We start from the raw sequence: 17,959 nt of genomic DNA, 5'->3' as shown, positions 1-17,959 counted from the left end.
GTGTTAGAGTTCCTATAGCGGCTCAGTGGTTAACCAACCCAACTAGGATCCATGAGGACGCGGGTTCGATCCCTGGCCTCGCTCCATGGGTTAAGGATCTGGCATTGCTGTGAGCTGTGGTGTAGGTTGCAGACTCAGCTCGGATCCTGCGTTGCTGTAGCTGTGGCATAGGCCGGCAGCTGCAGCTCCTATTCAGCCTCTAGCCTGGGAACCTCCATGTGCCTCAGGTGCTGCCCTAAAAAGACAAAAAAAAAAAAAAAAGCTGTGAAGTGTTAATGTCTGTGTTAGACATTCTAATTTTTGAATTAAGGCTTTGCTTGGCAACTTAAAATAATACATTGCAAGTGATCCAAAAAGTCATGGGTCTCCCAGCTTTTGGTTTAGTGGCGGAGGAAATACTGCCCTACCTGAGCTGGTTCTAGAATGGAAGTTGGGGAGGAATTAAGCTGCTTCTGTGGTTTTACTCTCTGAGTACAGTGCAGAACATGTATAGTTTATTTCTTAGCACAGAACTGCTAATAATACAAATGTACTCATCCTTATAATTCTAAATCTCCCTTTGATTAAAAAAATTTACTTGTTAAACAATTCTATCATTCCAAATAATTTTAGGATTACCCTACAAAGTGGATTTTGGGTTTCCTTCTCAGATAGATGGATTTCTTAACAGAGATTCTGTATCTAGGACATATTCTTGCCCAGAGCACTAACAGACCTAATAATTCCAATTTATTTTCACTGTTTTCTGGGGTTCTGTTACTAAGAAAGAGTGGAAGTTGGTAGATAATTTGTAGCTTGTACTGTTTAGCCTTCATTTCTGAGTCTGTCTTATTAGAATCCAGTTCTCATGTTCGAAGAGTCTGTAATCCTTCATAACTTTGTATCTAACTTGCTTCCCTGCATCAGTTGGAGTTTGCATGTCTTTGGCTTTCAGAATATCTGAGTGACTTCTTTTTTTGTTTTTTTGTTTTTTTGGCATTTTAGGGCCTCGCCTACAGCATATGGAGGTTCCCAGGCTAGGGGTCAGTCAAATCAGAACTGTAGCTGCCAGCCTATGTCACAGCCACAGGCACGCAGGCTCCAAGCTGCGTCTGCGACCTACACCACAACTCATGGCAACGCCAGATCCTTAACCCACTGAGTGAGGCCAGGGATCCAACCTGCGTTCTCATGACTGCTAGTCAGAGTCGTTAACCACTGAGCCACTGTGGGAACTCCTCTGAGTGACTCCTAATTAGATTCCACCTAAGGCTTTGGCTGTAGTCACAACTTCTAACTTCATTCTCCTGGCACCATAAGGTTTCTGTTGGACCTTCTTTCTTTATCTTCTCTATCTCTTAACTACTGTGCAATATTTTTATTGCTCCCTAGAGATTAAAAATATTTCCTTTGCAATAGTTCATTTGCAAATCTTCTTGCTTTTTTCTTCTTGTAATCTCTGTAGTTTTCTATTTCTCCTTTTTATTACTTTAACCTTCTTGAATGTATTCCTGGTATTTCTAGTTGAACGAATGCTAATCTCTTGTTTTTGTGCTCCGCTCTGACTCTTCACAGTTTCTTCACACTGTGATGTTTGATTATTGTGATCTCATCTTCAGCAGGTGTTACGTGTGGGGTGGTATCTGAATTCTTCTCAAGCAGGCACTTACTGAATGGCTTCACTTTCCCTTTATGATGCTTTCCTGATGGGTTCCCATGCTTTTCCTGGGTTCATTTTTTAGGATTCCTGTTATACTTTTCTCGGGTTCTTAATTGTGCTCTACAAGGTTGGACTGCTGGAAATTTGATCTCCTGGTTAAATGGAATATCAGTCTACTATATTTTTACTAGCTTCGTGAAGTGTTATCTTTTAATAAGCGTTGTCTTGTGTAGCATAAGGAAAAATTTTCAAAAGTGTTCAACAGGCATTCAGTGCTCATACATGCTTTGAGTTATTTGTTACTATATTTGTTCCGTGAAAAGGTTTGAGACAATAGTATTCAAACCATGTGTGTAGTGGGCACTTCATAAACGTGCGTTAACTGAAGAGCCTTCCTGGCAGATATCACTTAGCCCACTCATTCTTTTTTTTTTTTTTCTTTTTAGGGCCATACCCACAGCATATGCAAGTTCCTAGACTAGGGGTCAAATCGGAGCTACAGCTGCCAGCCTACACCACAGCCACAGCAACGCCAGATCCGAGCCACATCTGCAACCTGTACCACAGTTCCCAGCAACGTGGGATCCTTAACCCATTGAGCGAGACCAGGGATAGAACCTTCATCCACATGGATACTAGTTGGGTTTGTTAACCACTGAACCATGAAGGGAGCTCCCAGCCCACTCATTCTTATGCTGGAAGATTTAGTTCTAAAACCCAATATAGGGGAATAAGAATATTTTGGGGTTTTTTCAAGGAAAAAGAATGTTTTAAAGTTGATGTTTTCCAAAATATTTTGCAGCTTTCAGAGCTGACCAGAACCATATGAAATAGAGTGTTCTTAGAGCTTTACCCATTATAACAGTTGCAATGTTTACTCTGCAAAAGGCAGAAAATAAGTTTACTTGGTAGGAATGATAAAGGTGAGATATATTTAATGGCTCCTTCAGAGTACAATGTTTCAAAAGTAGAGCATACTTCAAGCATCATTTAGTCAAGATTCTGACTCTTATTTCTGTGCATTTATCTTGGTTTTGTGTGATGCCTTTGTCTTCAAGCTGGCTTTCTTCATGGTTAAAAGGTAGATGCCAGCAGCAATTTGGAGACTGTTGGCCTCCTTGTAGATATGCCCTTTAGAGTCCAGAGGGCCGAAGAGACTTGTTTCCCACAACCACTGAACAAAAGACTTTGACCTTATTCTGATTCAATACTTGGAATCAATCACTGAGGCAAAGAGCATTCCATACAGTGATGGGCTTAGCCACGTGGTCATTGCCTATCCCTCAGCACCAAAACCAGCATTAAATCCTAATGAGAAGTGGGCAAGACAAGTGTGAAGAGAACTACAAAACTACTGAGGGATGTGAAAGCACTCTTAAGTAAATGGAGCAACACATTCATGAATGAGAAGATTCAACTATAAAAATGTCAATTTAGGTCATTTATATGTCATAGTAAACAGGATCCCACTAGATTTTTATGGATGATTTTCAAGTTCATATGGTAGAGAAACTGCAAGAAGGACCAAAAAAGTATTAAAAAAGGAAGAATAGAAGTTCCCTTGTGGCTCAGCAGGACTAACTCAACTAGTATCCATGAAGATGCAGGTTCGATCCCTGGCCTTGCTCAGTGAGTTAAGGATCTGGCGTTGTCATGAGCTCTGGGGTAATTCGCAGATGTGGCTGGGATCCAGCATTGCTGTTGGCTGCGGTATAGGCCGGCAGCTGTAACTCCGATTTAACTCCTAGCCTGGGAACTTCCATATGTCGTGGGTGTGGCCCTAAAAAGCAAAATAAAGGGGGGGTAGGAACAATGGGGTGGAATTTTCTCCATCTTATATCAAAATAGAATGCTATAGTAATTAAAACTTGCTCTTTGTGTAAGAATAGACAGATCAGTGGTACAGAAAAGCCATAAGCAGGCTCTTGTAATAGCTTTGTGATGAAGATGCTGTACATCTTTGTCAGTTTCATGGAGGGAGGACAGACTGTTGAGAGAAAGGACAGACATTGAGTGATGTGTAGGGATAACTGGATGTCTGTTGAAATGAATTAAAGTTACAGCCCTTCCTCACCCCTTTTCCAAAGTAAACTGACACCTTTTTAAAGTGAAAGATAAAAAGAATACAATAATAGAAGGAAACTGTTTGTATAATATTATTTCGAGAGGCTTTTCTAAGCAAGACACAGAATCTAGACACCAAAAAACTGATGCATTTGCACAAAAAAAAAAGTGTACATTGGAAGATAACATTAGAAGTTAAACATTTATAACTAAGTAATTATCATCTACTGCATATAAAAAGTTCCTAAAACTATAGGAAAAAAAGGGTAAAAATGTAATAAAATAATGGTCAAAGGATTTTTTTTTTTTTTTTTTTTGTCTTTTTGCCTTTTCTTGAGCCGTTCCCACGGCATATGGAGGTTCCCAGGCTACAGGTTGAATTGGAGCTGTAGCCACCGGCCTATGCCAGAGCTGCAGTACAGCAACGCAGGATCCGAGCCGAGTCTGCAGCCTACACCACAGCTCATGGCAACACCAGATCCTTAACCTACTGAGCGAGGCCAGGGATCGAACCTGCAACCTCATGGTTCCTAGTCAGATTCATTAACCACTGCACCACGACAGGAACTCCAAGGTCAAAGGATATTATTAAACAAATCACTGAAGAAATATGTCCATACAATCACTAGATGTTTGAAAAATGCTAAATCTTGATCATCAAAGACATACAAATTAAAGCAATAATGGAATGTCATTTTTCAGCCATCAGATTATCAATCTTTAAATTATTACCATGTCTACTTTTGAGAAACTTACGGAGAGTAAAAGTGAAGCTTGAAACTTACAGGGAATATTGGTGAAGGGCAAAATGACTAAATTAAAAGTTCAACATTCACTTCACACCCATTGGGATAACTGTGATGAAAATGAGAAAATGGTAACAGTGTTAGAGAAATCGAACCCTTGTACTAATTGCTAATAGGAGTGTAAAATGGTGAAACCACTTAGAAAACAGTATGATGGTTCCTCAAAAAGTTAACAGTAGAATTCCCAATTCCACTTCAGAGTGTATACCCCCAAAATTGAAAACAGGGAAGGGCCTAAGATATTCGTGCACCAGTGTTCACTACAGCATTATTCCTGATAGCTAAAAGGTAACAAGCCAAATGTCCCCAGTGTCCATCAACAGATGAATGGATAAACAAAATGTGGTATATACCTAAATGGAATGTTTATTATTCAGTCATAAAAAGGAATGATGTTTTGATACATGCTACAACATGGATGAATCTTGAAAACATTGTGCTAAATAAAATCAGCCAGACACTAAAGGACAAATACTGCCTGATTGTGCTAATATGAGGTTCTTAGAGTAGGCAAATTCATAGATACAGAAAGCAGAATAGAAGTTCTTGGGGGCTGCATGGAGAGAGGAAAGGGGAGCTGTTCTTTAACGGGTACCGAGTTTCTGTCTGGGATGATGAAAAAGTTTTAGAAGTAGATGACGGTGATGGTGGCACAACATTGTGAATGTACTTAATAGCACTGAATTATACACTTAAAATGGTTAAAATGGTAAACTTCATGTTATGTGTATTTTCCACAACAAAAAGCACTTTTTAAAGTTAAATATTCATATATTTTGATCCAAGAATTTTGATTCTAAACTACCTTACAGAAAGCCTTCCACATGTGCACAGAAATCTGTGTCAAATGATGGGACTCTAGGAGGCTTGCATTAGTGACAATCTGGAATTAATAAAACGCCTGTTGAGGAGTTCCTGTTGTGGCGCAGCAGAAGTGAATCTGATTAGTATCCATGAGAATGTGGGTTCAATCCCTGGCCTTTCTCAGTGGGTCAGTGATCTGGCGTTGCCATGAGCTGTGGTATAGGTTACAGACAAGGCTCGGATCTGGCGTGGTTGTGGCTGGGGTATACGCCAGCAGCAACAGCTCTGGTTCGACCCCAAGACTGGGGCCCTCCATATGCCATGAGTACAGCCCTAAAAAGCAAAATAAATAAATAAATAAAATGCCTATTGATAAAGGAGTAGAATAATAATGGTGTGTAGGTATTTTTAAAAGAATGAACACAACACTAAATGCTGGTAAAAATGTGGAGCAACAGGAATTCTCATTTATTGCTGGATAGAATGAAGAAGGGTTTTTTTTTCCAATTTTTTTATTATAGTTGATTTACAATGTTTTGTCAATTTGGTACAGACACTTTAGAAGACAGTTTGGTAGCTTCATACAGATGATTCAGCAATTGTACTCCATGAGATTATCCAAATGGGTGGAAAACCAATGTTTATAACAGTTTTATTTGTAATTGCTAAAACTTGGAAGCAACCAAAATGTCTTTCAGTAGGTAAATGCATGCATAGACTGTGGTACATTCAGACAGTGGAGTATTATTCAATAATTAAAAGAAATGAGCTCTCAAGCCATGAAAAGACCTTAAATGCATGCTACTAAATGAAAGAAGCCAGTATGCAAAGGTTAGGTAATATATTTTTCCAACTACATGACATTTTAGAAAGGCAAAACTGTATAGACAGGGGTTGCCAGAGGTTGGTGGGGGGGAAAGCAGGGATAAACAGAGCACAGAAGATGTTCGGGGCAGTGAAACTACTCTGTATGATACCATAAGGATGACGACATGTCGTTATGCATTTCTTACAACCCATTGAATAAACAACACCAAGTGTGATCACAATGTGTCATTGTAGGCTCATCAGTGTGACGAATGTACAGTCTGGGGGGGATTTTGATAGTGGGGGAGCCTGGAGGCAGGGCTTATATGGGAACTCTGCAACTTTCACTCACCTTGGCTGTGAACCAAAAACTGCTCTAAAAAGTATATTTTTTTAAAAAAATGAAGTAGACCTTAGAAAATATGCTGACATGAAACATAAAGGATGTGTTTTGACATGTTCTCCGCCTTGATCTACACCCGAATATAAAGCAAAGGAATTAGAACAAGGAGGACGCCCACCAGGGAGGGATAGTGGGAGTGGGACAGAGCTGGCGAGCAAAGGGACTTTGTTGAACTACTTCTCCATTGAATTTTTTAAAACAAATGTTTACTCCTACTAAGCTCTTGAAGATATACTCATATATTGCTTATAATGGGAAAAGAATTTTTTTTCAAGTTTCATTCAGATATGACTGACATACAGCACTGTGTAGATTTAAGGTGTACAGCATAATGATTTGATTTACATACATCATGAAGTGATTACCCCAGTACGTTTAGTGAATATCCATCCTCTTATACAGATGCACGGTTAAAGAAGTAGAACTTTTTTTCTTGTGAAGAGAACTCTTAGGATTTACTGTCCTCACAATTTTCATATGTGCCATACAGCAGCATTGATTATGTTGTTTGTTACATCCCTAGTATACTGATGTATCTCCTGACTGGAAGTTTGGCCCTTTTGACCGTATTCTTCCAGTTCCTCCTCCCCTCACTCCCCCATTCCCCAACTACAGATTGGATCTCTTTTTCTATGTGTTTCCTTTAGTAGTTCCTATTACACAGCATAGTGATTCTTTCTGGGCATTTCCAACTGATCGCCATGACAAATCTAATTACCATGTTACCCTACAAAGATGTTACATAGTTCCTGACTGTATTTCCCACACTGTGCATTTCATACTCATGACTCATTGACTTTGCAACTGGAAATTGGTACCTCTTAATCTCCCTACCTATTCCTTTCCTCTCCTCCCTTCCCTGGGAAATAAATTTTTAAGTGATGGCTATATAGGCTCATAATATAGAAAATTTATCCATACATTCCACAATACAGAGATAACCATTTTTTAAGTTTCGTGCATTTTCTTGAAGTTTTGAGAGGGTGGGGGGGGTAGTTATAGATAGGCTCTCAAATGTATTGACATTTTTGTTTCCAGCTTTTTAAAAGCTCTAATCTGTATTTGTATGATTAAAATTTCTTCTAAAACATTTGCTTTGGCTGTATAATTGCCACATATCTGTACCACGAAATAACGTTTTAACATTTATCTATTAAGACAATTATAAAGCTCCCATCTTTATTCTGAAGCATCTTTCTGGTATTCATTGCTTCCTTATGATCAATTCCTAAATGGAATGTCACCTTAAAAAATAAATTTTAAAATTTTAGATACACCAGTAAGACTTTTAAGTATATAAAATCTTAAATTATACTAGCTCCTTTTTTTTTTTTTAAGGAAGACAACGCATAGACCCTTTTCCCCCCACAATGTACATGAATTTTGATAAAGCAAGTAAGTAGGCCGATTTGGTTTCTCTTGCTATTATCTCTTTTCCCCATTCTCTGTTTCTTGACATTCTTTGTCACCTATGAAAACTTGTGTATTTCTTTTCCTGATGTTTTGTAATTTTCTTATTTCTAAAAATGAGCAAATTAGGATTCCAGTGTAGCCAGCTTGAATCAATCTTTCTGTTCCTCTTATGAATAGGCAGTTCCTCCAGGCAGTGAATTAGCCCTTTAGAAAACACTGGCATTGTATTCCTGAACTCCAAGTGTCTGTATAGGTGGTCTGGATCGCATTAAAGAGAAGCACTGTGTCAGATTCTCAGGTCTAAAGATGAAATCCTGTTCTTACTAATTACAAGTCAATTTTGTTGTTGCCACTGCTGCTGTTTTTCTGCGTTACTGGGTTTTAAAAATTATTTGCTTTAGTAAAAGTGGGAAATGAATTTGTTACAGTATATAGTATATGGTTCTTGTTTTAATGTTGTTGAAGTGTATCAAGAGAATTTTCCCTTTAAAGGAATCCTATAGTGAATACTTTTGATTGTAGAGTATCACTTTTTCTATTTTTGTAAATGTAGGCTTTTGTATTTCTTTCAGTGACAGACATGTTGAGATATTTTGTTTCTAGTTCAGACTACAATATTTAGTAGTAATTCATTTTTGCTAATGAACTAGATAATAGTCTCCCAAAGATAAATATCTTGTATATTTTAGTTGCATTTTTTTAAGATCAGCCTCTAACTAGAAGCATCATCCAATTGCCTGGGAGCATGTTAGAAATGCACATTATTAGGCTCTTCCCTAGACCTGTACTAACTCAAAAACTGGGAGATGGAGCCCAGCCACGAGTGTTTTAACAAGCCCTTCGGGTGAGTCTGATGTGTGTAAAAGTTTAGAACTACTGGTTTAGATAATCTCTACCAAATGGGTAAAAGTCTCAGCTCTTAATCACTCGAGGCTTAGGTTTGGTTTAATTCCAAGGTGTGTGTTAGGAGCTATAGCAGTATTACTTCTAAGAGATGTGTAGATGAAAATCTGATAGCAAAGGCTGCCTTGCAGGAGTTGCTTTCATTGTTTCCAGTAGTTGAGATTTTAAGAACCAAACAGAGCCAAGACTCCTTCACTATTGAATTGAACCAAATTGTTTCAGTACTTAGGATAATTAAGCAGAAGCTTTTCCTTTGATAACATCTTTTAGTTGTGCCCCCCTCCATTACTAAGATCCTTAAAATGACAAATTATGAAATCACATTTAAAAGGTATTGGATTGTCTTCAGAGTTAAGGCATTCCTGAATTAGCTCTCTTTCACATGCTTTCAAGTTATAATAATTATAAGTAGATATTCAGTACCTGGGAGATACCTAATTAATATAATTTAAATGTCTATTAATTATTGGCTTATTTTTATATAATTCTTTTTTTTTTTTTTTTTTTTTTTTTTTTTTGGTTTTGGCTTTGGTCATTTCCTAGGTTTGCACCCACGGCATATGGTTCCCAGGCTAGGGGTCCAATAAGAGCTGCAGCTGCTGGCCACACCCAGGATCCGAACTGTATCTGCGACCTACACCACAGCTCATGGCAACGCCAGATCCTTAAACACACTGAGCAAGGCCAGGGATCGAACCTGCATTCTCGTGGATTCTAGTCTCATGGATTCTACTGAGCCATGAGAGGAGCTCCTATAATTCTTCATTTTGGGGGTAACATCTCCCTATCTGATTATTTTTTAAAACAGTTTTAATGGAAACATGTTATACTAGAATTTTTCTTTGGGAAATTCTCTACTCCTGAATTTAGATGTTACATGCATTTATTAATTATTTCAGGTGGGTCATTCAGGGCGGATTATTAACCTTTTAAATATGGTGTTATTTTATACGGGAGAACCTTTGTTTTTAAAGAACTGGATCTCCTTGCTAAATTTAGGGCTTTAAAGCTTATTTTGGCTCTTAAATCTATAGCAGATTTTTGTTTTCTTAACTTAGGAAGATAATTACTCTCAAGAAGAGGTATAACTGGTTTGGTGGTGGTATCTTCTTGGCATCACAGATGAATCTTCTTCGTGCTGTGGATTAGAATCAGGGGCAAGAGAACTATTAAAGGAACACTGACAGGGTTCCCTTTATGCATAGTGAGAAGTGGAAGATTTTAAGTCAGTGTAAAACTATCAACTTTTCAAAGATACTGTTTGTGATTTTTAAGCAAAAAAAGTTTCTAAATACTGTGCACTTATAATGTCATATTGTAAAAGGTCAGTTTCTTAGAATCAGCCAAAAGAAATTACTCATCCATTCATTCGTTGATTATTTTCTGAATGTTTATAACTCACGAGTGAGGGAGGAGTGGAGTAAATTGTAAGAAATCCCTTGCTCAGTAAAATGAGTGAAATTTCCAACTCATTTATAGTAAAAGATGTGGTGAAGAATTTAGTATTGGGAATTTCCTGAGATTATTTATTTAGTCTTGGGCCCAAGTGAGATGAATAAAATTAAGCTGCAGTTTAAGGGGGGGTGTCCAACTACATGCTAATGAATATTCTATATCTAAGGTCTTTTATGCTGGTACTCTTTAATCTATTTCTGATATAACCTATTACTTTCTAAGCTTAATAAAATGCTTTAACTGATTATTTTTAAGGTATGTAAAACATGCCTAAAATCGGCAATAGGCTAATAGAGTTCTTTCTTCTCTGAGAGCTTGATATACAATTCCCCATAAAATACCTTAAGAATAATAGGAGTTCCTGGAGTTCCCGTCATGGTGTAGCCGAAATGAATCCAACTAGGAACCATGAGGTTGCGGGTTCGATCCCTGGCCTCGCTCAGAGGGTTAAGGATCTGGCGTTGCCATGAGCTGTGGTGTAGGTCACAGACTCAGCTCAGATCCCAAGTTGCTGAGGCTCTGGCTTAGGCTGGTGGCTGCAGGTCCGATTAGACCCCTAGCCTGGGAACTTTCATATGCTGTGGGTGTGGCCCTAAAAAGACAAAAAAGAATAATAGGAGTTCCCGTTGTGGCTCAGTGGTAACGAACCCGACTAGTATCCATGAGGACTCAGGTTCAGTCTGTGGCCCTGCTCAGTGGGTTAAGGATCTGATGTTGCCATGAGCTGTGGTGTAAGCCAGTAGTTGCAGCTCCAATTTTACCGCTAGCCTGGGGACTTCCATGTGCTGTGAGTGTGGTCCTAAAAAGCAAAAAGCAAAAAAAAAAAAAAAAGAATAAGTGATGCATTCATTTTTGACTATGTGAAACACATCACAGAGTGAGAATTTATAAGAAAAAATATAGACTGTTTCAAAAAGGCTGCGGTCAGGGAGTTCCCACTGTGGTACAATGGGTTAAGGATCTGTCTGCAGTGGTTTTGGTCATTATGGCGTTTGCAAGTTCGATTCCTGGCCTGGCACAGTGGGTTAAGGATCCACTGTTGCCATAGCTGTGGCACGTTGCACCTGCAGCTTGAAGTCGATCCCTGGCCCCGGGAATTTCCATACACCTCAGGTGCAACAACAACAACAACAAAAAAGACTTTAGTCAGAGGAGAATTTGTATAAACAGATTTTTTTTTAATTTTTTCAAGTTAAATTTTTAACTAAATAATATACCTCAAGTTATTTGTGATTGCGGCTGGGAACTTATAAATGAAGACCATAGGAAAGACCGAAAGCATGTTGTTCATTTATTTGTATAGGATAAGAAGACGTATTTTTAAACTTTGTTTTTTTTTTCAGTCTTCCCTAATGACTCACAGTACTTGGTTTTCTTCACGTTAGGGACGTCAGCTCCCAGGGTGGTGCTTGACATTTCTGTCACACTGACTGCACAGAAGGCAAATCTCATTTGGTGTTCTTGATTCGTAAACTTTGTTTTATTTTATTTTATTTTTTTGTCTTTTTTTGGCCATTTCTTGGGCCGCTCCTGCAGCATATGGAGGTTCCCAGGCTAGGGGTCGAATCGGAGCTGTAGCCACCGGCCTACGCCAGAGCCACAGCAACACGGGGTCTGAGCCGAGTCTGTGACCTACACCACAGCTCATGGCAACACCAGATCCTTAAACCACTGAGCGAGGCCAGGGATCAAACCCACAGCCTCATGGTTCCTTGTCGGATTCGTTAACCACTGCACCACGACAGAAACTCCCTTGATTCATAAACTTTATGTTAAGCAAGTTTATCTCAGCAAACCATTCTATTTATTGCCATTCTCTAGTTATCCGAGGGAAACCAAAAGCACGCCAACCTACAGAAAAGCATCGAGAAAGCAAAAATTGGACGACATGAAACGGTAAGTTTGCATCTGTAGATTCTTTAACAGTGTCACTTCTAAGTAAAAGAATAAAGGCAGAGAGGTTCCTGTGAGGAGGATGCTGTTCCTCCCAGAAGAGAAGTGGGTCACAGCAAAAGATGTGAACATGTGACCCGGTAGGATTCACTAATTGTGCATCTGGATGTTGTTATTACCGTGTTGTACTGTGTATGGCAGCATAGCACAGAGGCATAAACTCTGGAGCCACACTGCCTGGGTTTGAAAGTCTCCTAAACGCTCTCTTCCCAGTTTTCCTCAGTTGTAAAATGGAGAGTAATAAGATCCATATCATCAAGTTATTGTGTGGATTAAACTAGCTAATATTTGCAAAGCACTTAGAAGAGGACCTGGCACAAAGTGAAGCCCTATATAAAGGTTCATGTACATTTTTAAGAGTCATGTTTTTAAAAGTCTTGGCATAGGACAAATTGAAAACTGCCAACATAACATCCTTGTGACCTTGAAATATTTCTCAATTATTTAAATGAATGTTGACCTACTATTTTAAAATGTGCAGTGTTCTCTAAAGTATTATGTTAGGGGTTTTTAAAAATCAGTTTCATCATTATGTTAAGTGTGAATTTATGACTTGAAAAAAATGTTAAAAATCAACATGGAACATTAAGCCTTTCACCTCAGCTTCTGTACCACTAGATTGGGAAAGAGTCTCAAAAATTTGTCACATTGTAGAAAAGAATACATCACTGGTTTATGCGGCTTTATGCTTTTCAAAGTTACTTCTCATGCCTTCTTGACTACTGTGACTAGTCAGTGCAGTCACGGATGGGAATTAGAGAATGGTAACTGCTGAAGAATATTGACGGGAAGATAAGTTTTGGTATAACCTGAAGCTATTATACTTCTTTTTCGGTTGACAGCAACTACCAGTTCTTTATTTGATCCCGTTTGGTTTTTTCTTTTTTTCTTTAACTTGGCGATATCCTGTAGAAGCATCTTCAATTAATGGTGCCAAATTCATGCCCAAAAGTAGGCAGTCTGCTAAAGGCTACCCAGTCCACTGCAACCATTGGAACCAGGAGAAGCAGCCACTTGCAAACCAGCTGGTGCTTGCCGCTGGCTTGTGCTAGAGCAGAGTAGTTCAGAAAGGTTCCTGAGGAAGCTGCGTTCGCCTGGAGTTCACTAGTCAGGAGTTTTCAGAAATAGCTGAAAGCATTTTCTGTCTACTCTCTACTGGAAAGCTCTTTCCGTAATTCATGGTGATGATATAATGAAGAAGAAATAGCTAGCGTGTGTATTCTGCTCACTATGAGACAGGTACTGTTCCCAGTGTATTTTCTATATTTAGTGAATCCTGCCAACAGTCCAACGAGGTGGCTACTATTTCTCTCTTCATTTTTACCCTTAGGGAACTGCAGGCACAAAGAGGTTAAGTACTTTGGCCAAGATCTTGGTGCCGATAACAGTCTGAGAGAGCTCTCTACTCAGGGTAGCTGGAGAGCTGTCAACGTATTCACATGGATAGTCACCATTCTGCTGCTTTTGTCTTCATGAGCTTTTTCTCTTCTCATTTTTCATTGTGGATTGTGTATCATGTGGGTGTTGATAGCCAATAATAACCATCTTATCTTGTAGTTTTCTTTTTTTTTTTTATGTCCACACCTGTGGCATATGGAGGTTCCCAGGCTAGGGGTCGAATCAGAGCTGCAGTTGGGGCCTACACCACAGCCACAGCCACAGCCACACTGAATCCAAGCCACATCTGCAACCTACACCACAGCTCACAGCCATACTGGATCCTTAACCCACTGATCAAGGTCAGGGATCAAATCTGCATCCTTGGGGAGACAGTGTCAGGTCCTTAACCTGCTGAACCACAATGGGAACTCCTTTTGTAGTTATTTTTAAACCTCTCCTGTGCTGTGCTAATGTGATATACACCAATCATATGTAGCTATTTATATTTAAATTAAAGTTAAATACAATAGGAGTTCCTACTGTGGCACAACAGAATTGGTGGTGTCTTGGGAGCACTGGGACGCAGGTTCCATCCCCAGCCTGGCACAGTGGGTTAAGGATCTGGCATTGCTGCAGCTGAGGCTTAGGTCACACCTGCAATTCAGAACTGACCCCACGCCTGGGAACTCCATGTACTGCGGGGCAGCCAAAAAAAGAAAACAAAATTAAATACAATAAATTCAGTTTCTCTGTAACAAAAGTCACATTTCATGTACTCAGTAGCCCAGCATAGTGAACGTTCCTGTGTTGGGGAGCACAGGTCTAGGACATGTCTGTCACTGCAGAGTTGTGTTGGACTCTGCTACTTCAGAGCCCTGGACATGCATTCTCCAGTATAAAGGCATGTACGAAAGTACAAGCCAGCAAAAGAACCTTACACTTAAGTCCCATTAGGCAGCTTAAACTCTGGTTTTGCCTCAGACTTATCCTATAATTCTGTACCATAACCTTTTCCAATATTTGATTTTTATTTGAACTCATTTTTCACACATATGAACTGAGTACCTGTAGCACTATGACTTCTACCTGTTAGTGAGAAATATAGCTAGAAATTTTACATGGCGCTCAGGAGATCATTTTGTGTTTAAAAGCTTTCTTCAGATTTATCTTTAAAGGAAAGTGTTGGGAGGTCAGAAGCTACAGTTCTATTATTTCTGGTATCTATAAATATTTTTAAAGGTTAATCATCCTTGAAGGTTGGAAAATTACCTAGAACACTTTTAGGGAAAATTTTATGATGACCGATGTTGCCATAAAATAACACTCATCTATGTAGATACAGTCTCGTGGACCTGTCCAAGAAGCAGTATAATTTTTTTCCCAACACGTGATGGCAGTCATCTTTGAGTTCACACATGATCAGTATCCTCTCATCCGTTTTTGAGTATTCCATTCTGCATATTAATTTCCATTCACGTAGCACATAAAAGATGCTTGCGGTGAACAAAGAAAAATGATAATTGAGTTTGTTCTTATAAAGTAAATATATGTACGTGTGTATATGTAGTACTGTCAAAAGATTCATGCACATCAGTTATGGGAAATAAAATGAAAATGTTTATTAAAAAGTGTCGTATGTGGCATTTTGTTTGTCTTAATTGTACATAATGTTACTTCGAATGCAGGAAGAGCGAACCATGCTAGCAAAAGAGCTTTCTTCACTTCGAGACCAAAAAGAACAGTTAAAGGCCGAAGTAGAAAAATACAAAGAATGTGACCCACAGGTTGTGGAAGAAATGCGTAAGTCTATAGTATAACTTGAGGGTTTTTAACTTGGCTAATGAAAGAGACTTTAGACTTCTAGTTGCCTGGAACCATTCTCCATGTATATGAGAAAATAAACCCCTTAATTAGTATTAATACTGCATGAATATTTCTCATAAGAAGTCTTAATGTTAAAGCATTGAACAGTGACAACCCTGGAGTCATGAGCATTTCAAGAATAAGGACAGTCACGGGGTAGAAGGATAAAGACATAAAACATAAGCTTAGGAAAATGAGTCAGAGAAGGAGCTAAGTTGGCCTCGGGTACCTTGGCTCTAGAAGGAAACCTGCCGTTATCTTCTAGGAAAAAATGATACCCCAAAAATAAGAGTTTTCAAGTTGCAGAAAAGCAGTCTGTGCATTCACTTGATTTTTAAATATTCCAATGATGTTTTCCTTACTTTTAAACCAGAATCCCCAAAGCTTCATTTTTCAGTAATTTTTATGTATGTATGTGAAGAAAAAACTTTGAGTATTTGAGGAAATGAAAGTGTATTATAAAGACACTGCATTTAATTGCTTAGGAAATATGCATAACTTCGTATTTTTCTGTCTTAGCTTGTGTGTCTGTGTGTGTGTGTGTGTGTGTGTGTGTCTCTTTTTAGGGAGGTTCCCAGGCCAGGGGTCTAATCGGAGCCGTGGCCACCAGCCTACACCACAGCCACAGCCGAGCTGTGTCTGTGATCTACATCACAGCTCATTGCAACACCAGATCCAAATCACGTCTGCCACCAACACCACAGCTCACCGTAAGGCTGGATCTGCAACCCACTGGGCAAGACCAGGGATCGAACCTGCATCCTCATGAATGCTAGTCAGATTTGTTTCCACTGAGCCTTAACGAGAACTCCCAGCTTGTCTTTTCATCTAGGAAACTCTACCAAGTGAAACTTTTAGAAAAACTGATATTATAACATGTGATTGAAGGCTTTGAGAGAAATTGAAATATTTGATATTTTTAAATTAACCTGAGAATAGGTTGATCACAATTAAGCTGTCCTTGATGGTGGTTTTTTGTTGTTGTTGTTTTTGTTTTTTCATTTGTGGCTGCCCCATGCTATATGGAGCTCCAGGCCAGGGATCAGATCTGAGCCACAGTTGTGACCTAGGCTGCAGCTGTGGCAACCGCAGATCTTTAACCCACTGTGCCAGGCTGGGGATCGAACCCATGTCTCAGTGCTCCTAAGATCTGCCAGTCCCATTGCACCACAGTGGGAGCTCCTTAGTGGTATTCTTTATAATTGAAAAAAAATTTTTTTAAGCTGTTCAGTTAGTGTAACCTAAAGTTAAACTTAATTTTAGAGATAAGTCCTGCTTTGTACAACTTCAGGAGATGTCATTCAAATTCGTGTAGAGAATGTTTACTAGCCCTGGTTCAGCTGATTACCCAGGGTGATTTTCAAAGCAGGGTAGAGGCAGAAAAACCCCTGAGCCAGTAAATTAAGTATTTGGGGAGACATGTTAGGTCTTTCATGCTGCCCACAGATTTGATTCATTTATCTTCCTACTGAAGAAAGTGCTAGCCAAATTTGCTACAAAATTTACCACTTTAATTTGTTTTAAAGTTTTAACAGGTAACAAATTACCCAGTGAACTCAGGCACATCACAGCAGCAGGAGATAGGGTAGGAATTCGCTCCTAGGAAGCTAAGCCTGCTCATGATTCATCTTTAAAAGGAAACACAGGAATTCCTGTTGTGGCTCAGCAGTTAACAAATCTGACTAGCATCTGTGAGGACGCAAGTTCGATCCCTGGCCTCAATCAGTGGGTCAGGGATCCGGCATTGCTGTGAGCTGTGGTGTAGGTCACAGACATGACTTGGATCCTGTGTTGCTGTGGCTGTGGCGTAGGCTGGCAGCTACAGCTCCAATTCTACCCCTAGCCTGGGAACCTCTGTATGCTGCAGGCATGGCCCTTAAAAATGCAAAAATTAAAAAAAAAAAAAAAAAGGAAACACAGACTGCTTGTTAAAGATGACATCAAATGTTGTATGTCTTATCTAGAGCAGCTTCTCATCAAAAAGCATTTTGAGAAAACAGTTTTCTTGGAGTTCCGTAGTAGCCTAGTGGGTTAAGGATCTGGTGTTGTCACTGCTGTGGCTCGGCTCACTGCTGTGGCATGAGTTCCATCCCTGGCCTAGGAATTTCTGAATGTGGCAAAAAAAAAAAAAAAAAAGACCAGTTTTCTTACTCAGGTTTAATACCTTCAGATGGTTTATTTTCACAATCAGCAAGACTGTGCCCTCTCACAGCTCTTCATTAAAATGCTGTTTTCACAGTAACCAAATATGATCTTTCATTTATTACCTTTACTTGTCTGCCTTCCTTCCTAATTTTAGTTTTGTGTAATTCTTGGACTTTTTCCTTGCAGTGCTAACTCTTGGCTTACCCGCCTTGTTCTCTTTTCTGTGTCGGGGCCCCCAGCTCTTAGCTGTACCGAGTGGAGCCTTCTGCTTTTTCACTTTGTGGTCCCCATTGCATTACCACAGCTCTTTCTCTGGGCAGAGCA

General features: G+C 39.3%; 1 protein-coding gene across 5 annotated transcripts in view; it reads left to right on the top strand.

Annotated features, from left to right (window-relative positions):
- Positions 1 to 17,959, top strand: part of MND1 (meiotic nuclear divisions 1) — a 75,208-nt gene that overhangs the window by 33,822 nt on the left and 23,427 nt on the right. For all 5 annotated transcript variants that reach the window (XM_005653581.3, XM_005653582.3, XM_003129137.6 and 2 more), the window contains 2 exons: positions 12,116 to 12,190; positions 15,313 to 15,427. In XM_005653581.3, coding sequence (XP_005653638.1) covers positions 12,116 to 12,190; positions 15,313 to 15,427 — 190 coding nt within the window. The remainder of the gene's footprint in view (positions 1 to 12,115; positions 12,191 to 15,312; positions 15,428 to 17,959) is intronic.

The sequence above is a fragment of the Sus scrofa genome, chromosome 8 (genome assembly GCF_000003025.6).
Source record: "Sus scrofa isolate TJ Tabasco breed Duroc chromosome 8, Sscrofa11.1, whole genome shotgun sequence".
Taxonomy (NCBI): Eukaryota; Metazoa; Chordata; class Mammalia; order Artiodactyla; family Suidae; genus Sus; species Sus scrofa.
Note: the sequence above shows the minus strand (reverse complement) of the source record. Positions and strands in the feature narration are given on the sequence as shown.